At 40.2% G+C, this 7,613-nt stretch overlaps 1 protein-coding gene across 7 annotated transcripts in view; it reads left to right on the top strand.

The window, feature by feature from the left end:
* LOC117942087 (clathrin heavy chain 1-like) overlaps positions 1–7,613 on the top strand; it is a 30,510-nt gene that overhangs the window by 2,530 nt on the left and 20,367 nt on the right. For 5 of the 7 annotated variants that reach the window (XM_034867398.1, XM_034867396.1, XM_034867402.1 and 2 more), the window contains exons 2-4: positions 467–674; positions 1,112–1,114; positions 5,130–5,398. In XM_034867398.1, the coding sequence (XP_034723289.1) occupies positions 467–674; positions 1,112–1,114; positions 5,130–5,398 (480 nt within the window). The remainder of the gene's footprint in view (positions 1–466; positions 675–1,111; positions 1,115–5,129; positions 5,399–7,613) is intronic. The other 2 variants (XM_034867399.1, XM_034867397.1) reach the window with 1 other exon arrangement.

The following is a 7,613-nucleotide window of genomic DNA, read 5'->3' as shown; positions in this document are numbered from 1 at the left end:
GCATGATGTGTAGCTTTTAAGGCTCTTCTGGTGGACCTTACTGTGTCAAGCAGCTCCTATTTAAGTGATGCCTTGATTATGAACAGGTGTGGCAATAAACAGGCCTGGGTGTGGCTAGAGAAATTGAACTCAGGTGTGGACAACCACAGTTATAGTATGTTTTAACAAGGGGGGCAATCACTTTTTCACACAGGGCCATGATGGTTTGGATTTTGTTTCACCTTTAATAATAAACACCTTCATTTACAAATTGCATTTTGTGTTTATTTGTGTTGTCCTTGACTATTGTTGAAATTGGTTTGATGTTCCGAAACACTTTAGTGTGACAAGCATGCAAAGGAACAGGAAATGAGGAAGGGGGCAAACACTTTTTCACACCACTGTAATTTGTTTCATCGTTGAGACATTTTTAAAAGTAAACTATGTTGGCCATGCTACTAAAACAGGTTATGCGTTCATATCTCAGCTCCAGAACCTGGGAATCAACCCAGCCAACATTGGATTCAGCACTCTTACTATGGAGTCTGACAAGTTCATCTGTATAAGAGAGAAAGTGGGAGAGCAGGCCCAGGTTGTCATCATTGATATGGCCGACCCCAATAATCCCATCCGCAGGCCCATCTCTGCAGACAGCGCCATCATGAACCCTGCCAGCAAAGTTATTGCCCTTAAAGGTAAGCTCTAGCTGAAATGCATATCTAGTGCTGTTAGCACATAGCTTTATGTGCCACCAAGATAGGAGTGTGCTAGGTTTCTGGAAGCACATAAGACTTAAAGTAAACATTTTTTCCCAGAATTAACTTGGTATGGTGCTTTTCTAATACATTGGGTCATTTGTGTAAATAAAAGTTTGTGTTGTCAGTCAGTTATGTAGCTGTCACAGTCTGCTTTTCATTTTGATGTTCATATGTAGACCACCCCATTTTGTTTGTCAAAACGGTTTCAGTAGCTAAGGTATAGTGTAACACATTTAAATGTACAAGGCATTGATATTTTAGGAAAGGTAGCTGTAGTACTAGTGGTAGTAAAATGTCATGCTGTCATGAATGCTTTGTCTATTTTGCTTGTTTTTGCTCTTTTTTCATTTCCTACTGCTTTCTTATGTTTGCAGACGGTGAGTTGAATTTTACATATCATGAGTTGTCAAAGTGTAATCATGTTTGCACTGTCTGGAAATGTTTGCACACTTGGCCATTTTAATGAATGCTTGGATTTACAATTACGCAAACAAGCATAGCCAAAGTATGAGGGCAGCTTAAAGGACTATCTTTTTTTTGAGTGTTTGTCCCATTTGTGCTACATATACTTTATATTACAGCTGACTATTTTCTAAAACATCAGAATCTTAAAAACAGAGTTTAATGAATACACTGACTTGGAGGCGAAAACCTCCCAGAGGTTGACTCACATGTAGCAAACCTCAGGGCTAACATTGGCTGTGTGATAATCATGTAAATCTTACTGCCTCTTTATTAAAAAATTAAATAACGCAGTTTCTCTGTTATATCAAGCTGTCAGTCAAAATTTTAAGGCACCCACATATCATCATACATATCTTCCAGAAAATGGTCTTTGAAGAAAAAAAATCTTAAATCAATTGAAATTAAACAAACCCTGGCAGTAATGGAGAATCGGTTGATTATTAACAAATGGTACAAGATGTTATGTGCCTTGGAAAATAGTTGGTAGTAATGTATGTAATAAGGGCTAAAACATGCAGAAAAAAATAAGGTAGTTTAAACAATGTGAAAATCAAGCAAGCAGTGACATATAAGCTAGTCCAGAATACATTGTAAATCATTCTGGATTGCTGTCTTGTGGACATATTCCTGTGAAATTGCCGTTACTTAGTCTGCTTGATGTGCAAAGCACAACGGTAATACTAGTTCTACTTAGAAATGGCCTGTGATGTTATAGTCAAATATATATATTTATCGGTCGTCAGAAGACTGTACATTCCTACCGGTTAGCAGGGTATTCTCTCTCTACTAAGTTCATGTATATGCTAATCTAACCTTGACTTTGTTGTGATATTTATATTATATCTACCAAATTTCCCATTAAGTTACTATGTGTAGAATAAGAAAATGTACCATTTTGATGACACTGTCACATGTAGCAAAGCACAGAATAATGACACAGGGAGATGCACAGTTAGTTATAATGAATTAATTTTAATTATACATAATGTATCGAGTAGAGAGCAAGCTGAAATGCACATCAATAGTTTGTCTTGCTTGGGTCTACAGTACAGGCCAAAAGTTTGGACACACCTTCTCATTCAATGCTTTTCCTTTATTTTCATGACTATTTACATTGTAGATTATCACTGAAGGCCTCAAAACTATGAATGAACACATATGGAATTATGTACTTAACAAATAAGTGGGAAATAACTGAAAACACTCTTGGTCTTCCTTTCCTGGGGCGGTCCTCATGGTCCTCATGAGCCAGTTTTGTTGCAGTGCTTGATGGTTTTTGCAACTGCACTTGGGGAAACATTTAAAGTTTTTGCAATTTTCTGGACAGACTGACCTTCATCTCTTAAAGTAATGATGACCACTCGTTTCTCTATACTTAGCTGATTGATTCTTGCCATAATATGAATTCTAACAGTTGTCCAATAGGGCTGTCGGATGTGTATCAACCTGACTCATCCTGCCCAACACAACTGATGGTCCCAACCCCGGTAATAAATAAATAAATTCCACTAATTAACCCTGACGAGGCCCACCTGTGAAGTGAAAACTATTTCCGGTGACTACCTCATGAAGCTCATTGAGAAAGTGCATAATTCCACATGTGTTCATTCATAGTTTTGATGCCTAAAGTGATAATCTACAATGTAAATAAATAGTCATGAAAATAAAGGAAAGAAGTTGAATGAGAAGGTGTGTCCGAACTTTTGGCCTGTACTGTGTCTATTGCAGCTTCCACTATAAGAAAGAAAATGAGTGAGCATGCAAGAGAGTGAAACTGAGCTGAAACTTTATTTTGTTCTTATATTTGATGCATTACCATTCTGGAGTTTATCATTGTCATATATACATCTAGAAGTGCAAGGTTTTTAGAATGATGATGGTCATGGATTAACCTGTGACACCAGTCTCAGAGATCAAATGAATGTTCAGCGACAGTAACTGCTTGGATGTTGAATGTTGCTGTTAAATAACCTCTGTTTCAATTGCGGTATATGTGCTCTAGACCTACTGCGGAAATTCACCTCCTTTCTTGTTACCGCATTTTATTTAGGCAGTCTTATTTTTTAATGGACTATACACGCAGTATTACCAAAGCATTTATTCAGAAATGTCACTGTATGCATTGCAAAATGTGTCTTGGGCCGCACAAATTGGCTTGCGTTTCTTCCAGTGAGAGTAGAAAAAAAATAGAATGAGCGTGTGAGTGCATCCGTCCAGCATCCTTCTCATCCTCACATCTGTTTGTGTGTTTTGTGGTCGTCTTTTGCTAATCTGCATTCAGATCCAACCCAAATTCCCACATCCCTTATTTTAGGATTACATTTTGTAGAGAATCCCTTAAGAGTTGTAACAACATGCCTGTAGTTTTTATTTCTCTAGTAGGTGGAGGGCTGGACACAGGCCATAAAGCCCCATTTTGGCTTGCATTCAGCACCATGTTTTCATGCAGACGTCTGTTGATCTGGTTGAAGATCCGTAGAGAATTGGACCATTGTACCAAAACAACATGGAAAGCCATTGTTGATCCGGTTAAGAAGCACAGAAAGTGTAGTAGTTGTAATATCTTAAAGCGTGCATCCAGACTAGAGTGCGGATCGGGCTGGATTTTTCTGTCCGAGCCCGGCCCGCGTCCGACAGAGCAGTAACCGAACCCGACCCGAGCCCGACACAGTTAATATCGCATTTGTTTCTCATACTAATGACACATGTACGTTTGTTTGTGTGGAAAGCCCGCTTTTATTAACATCACATGTGGGGGATTATGTCAGTAAATATGAGTAAAATAAATACCTTGCTTAACCTGTATTGATAAGCCGCCCCAATAAGAGGTGCGGTAACAAAAAAATGTTCAATGCCTTGTCGCGCTGATGTGACCGAGCCCAAACCGAACCCGAGCATCCTTTCTAAAAATCTGTTCGAACCCGGCCCGGCCCGTTGGGTACCGTCGGGTCCCGTCGGGCTCGGGTCGGGTATCCATCCTCTAATCCAGACCCAAAATAGCACTGTTATTGATACAGGTGTCTTTTTACAAGTGGAATTAGGAAATTGGATCCAGGGTATCTTGTTTTACGTAGTAGATCCACGAGTTCAAGGCTAATCTGACACTAGATGCTGCACATTTTATATCTTACGAGACAGGATTTTATAATTTTGGAAAATAACTACAATGACAATCATTTTAGCATCCATTGTGATGATACAAGGTCAACTGTAGCGAAACCACGTTCACTTTGCAAATTAATTCACGTGGACTCTGCATCTGCACAGATTTAGCCAAAGTAGTGCTTTGCGTAGCGTTGTGGAAAAAGTTGAGCCACATTCAACTTTTTTGTCGTCCTCCCCCACTGTGTCAACACACCGGCCTCATTGAAATGTATAAAAGGACTGTATTTTTTGATGCATTGCTGATGTCAGTCTAAACACAGTCTAGAGTGTTTGAGTTTCTCAAATAAAATAAAATAATCTGCTTTATAGATGAGTTTTCACATTATCCCAAGAGATTTCCATTTTCAACCTTAACTGAATACATTTAATTATGGTTTGTTGCATCAGACCTAACTGAATGCAGATCAAACAGTGGTTGCCCCAATGTTGGTCTTGCCTCTTATTTTGTCCCTGATACTGGCTTCCTGTATGGTCCTTTGGTGTTAGTTAAACCAAACCTTGACTACCAACATCTCTCCACCAATTGGAAGTTGGTATGCTCAAATTGTATGTTTACTTCCAAAGTCTGCTGTGGTTTGTGCGTTGTAGCTTTAGTCACTAACTGATTTTGCTTCTTCGGTTTTTTCTATTATTATTATTATTATTATTATTATTATTATTATTATTAGTATTATTATTATTATTATTATTATGTTTTGGGTGGGGGTGTCACAGCGTTCATCTGTGTCACTGTATGTTTACCTAAGCTTTGAATATTTTCAGCGGCAAAAACCCTGCAGATCTTTAATATTGAGATGAAGAGCAAGATGAAGGCTCACACGATGACCGATGACGTGACCTTCTGGAAGTGGATCTCCCTCAACACCGTTGCCCTGGTCACAGACAATGCAGTCTACCATTGGAGCATGGAGGGTGATTCTCAGCCAATCAAGGTCTTTGACCGTCACTCCAGCCTGGCAGGCTGCCAGATCATCAACTACCGCACTGATGCCAAACAGAAGTGGTTGCTGCTTATTGGCATTTCAGCACAGGTAATCCTTCTTGACAAAATATTAACACATTCACTAAATACTATCATAGCATGGGCTGGGTGAGTACTCAATTCTGATTGGTTATATATATATATACATATATACACACACAGAGAGGAAAATAAGTATTTGAACACCCTGCTATGTTGCAAGTTTTCCCACTTAGAAATCATGGAGGGGTCTGAAATTGTCATTGTATGTGCATGTCCACTGTGAGAGACATAATCAAAAAAATGTTGATTGTAATGTACAAAAAATTGTATGACACAGCTGCAAAAAAGTGTATGAACACCTGAGAAAATCAATGTTAATATTTGGTACAGCAGCTTTTGTTTGCAGTTACAGAAGTCAAACGTTTCATGTAGTTTTTCACCAGGTTTGCACACACTGCAGAAGGGATTTTGGCCCACTCCTCCACACAGATCTTCTCTAGATCAGTCAGGTTTCTGGGCTGTCGCTGAGAAACACGGAGTTTGAGCTCCCTCCAAAGATTCTCTGTTGGGTTTAGGTCTGGAGACTGGCTAGGCCACGCCAGAACCTTGATATGCTTCTTACAGACCCACTCCTTGGTTCTCCTGGCTGTGTGCTTTGGGTCATTGTCATGTTGGAAGACCCAGCCTCGACCCATCTTCGATGCTCTAACTGAGGGAAGGAGGTTGTTCCCCAAAATATCGCATTACATGGACCCAGTCATCGTCTCCTTAATATAGTGCATTCACCCTGTCCCATGTGCAGAAAAAAAAAAAACAACACATGATGCTAGCACCCCCATGCTTCACAGTAAGGATGGTGTTCTTGGGATGGTACTCATCATTCTTCTTCTTCCAAACACGGTTAGTGGAATTATGACCAAAAAGTTCTATTTTGGTCTCATCTGACCACATGACTTTCTCCCATGACTCCTCTGGATCATCCAAATGGTCATTGGCAAACTTAAGTCGGGCCTTGACATGTGCTGGTTTAAGCCGGGGAACCTTCCATGCCATGCATGATTTCAAACCATGACGTCTTATTGTATTACCAACAGTAACCATGGAAACGGCGGTCCCAGCTCTTTTCAGGTCAATGACCAGCTCCTCTCGTGTAGTTCTGGGCTGATTTCTCACCGTTCTTAGGATCATTGGGACCCCACGAGGTGAGATCTTGCATAGAGCCCCAGTCCGAGGGAGATTGAAAGTCATGTTTAGCTTCTTCCATTTTCTAATGATTTCTCCAACAGTGGACCTTTTTTCACCAAGCTGCTTGGCAATTTCACCGTTGCCTTTTCCAGCCTTGTGGAGGTGTACAATTTTGTATCTAGTGTCTTTGGACAGCTCTTTGGTCTTGGCCATGTTAGTAGTTGGATTCTTACTGATTGTATGGGGTGGACAGCTGTCTTTATGCAGCTAAAGACCTCAAACAGGTGCATCTAATTTAGGATAATAAATGGAGTGGAGGTGGACATTTTGAAGGCAGACTAACAGGTCTTTGAGGGTAAAAAATCTAGCTGATAGACAGGTGTTCAAATACTTATTTGCAGCTCTGTCATACAAATAAATAGTTAATCAAACATACATTGTGATTTCTGGATTATTTTTTTTAGATTACGTCTCTGACAGGGGACATGCACCTACGATGACAATTTCAGAACCCTCCATGATTTTTAAGTATGAGAAATGGCAAAATAGCAGGGTGTTCAAATACTTATTTTCGTCACTGTATATACATACAGTGATATATATACACTCACCGGCCACTTTATTAGGTACCCCATGCTAGTAACGGGTTGGACCCCCTTTTGCCTTCAGAACTGCCTCAATTCTTCGTGGCATAGATTAAACAAGGTGCTGGAAGCATTCCTCAGGGAGTTTGGTCCATATTGACATGATGGCATCACACAGTTGCCGCAGATTTGTCGGCTGCACATCCATGATGCGAATCTCCCGTTCCACCACATCCCAAAGATGCTCTATTGGATTGAGATCTGGTGACTGTGGAGGCCATTTGAGTACAGCGAACTCATTGTCATGTTCAAGAAACCAGTCTGTGATGATTCCAGCTTTATGACATGGCGCATTATCCTGCTGAAAGTAGCCTTCAGAAGTTGGGTACATTATGGTCATAAAGGGATGGACACGGTCAGCAACAATACTCAGGAAGGCTGTGGCGTTACAACGATGCTCAATTGGTACCAAGGGGCCCAAAGAGTGCCAAGAAAATATTCCCCACACCATGA

This window comes from Etheostoma cragini, chromosome 3 (assembly GCF_013103735.1).
Source record: "Etheostoma cragini isolate CJK2018 chromosome 3, CSU_Ecrag_1.0, whole genome shotgun sequence".
Lineage (NCBI taxonomy): Eukaryota > Metazoa > Chordata > Actinopteri > Perciformes > Percidae > Etheostoma > Etheostoma cragini.
This window is presented reverse-complemented; position numbering and strand designations above follow the sequence as displayed.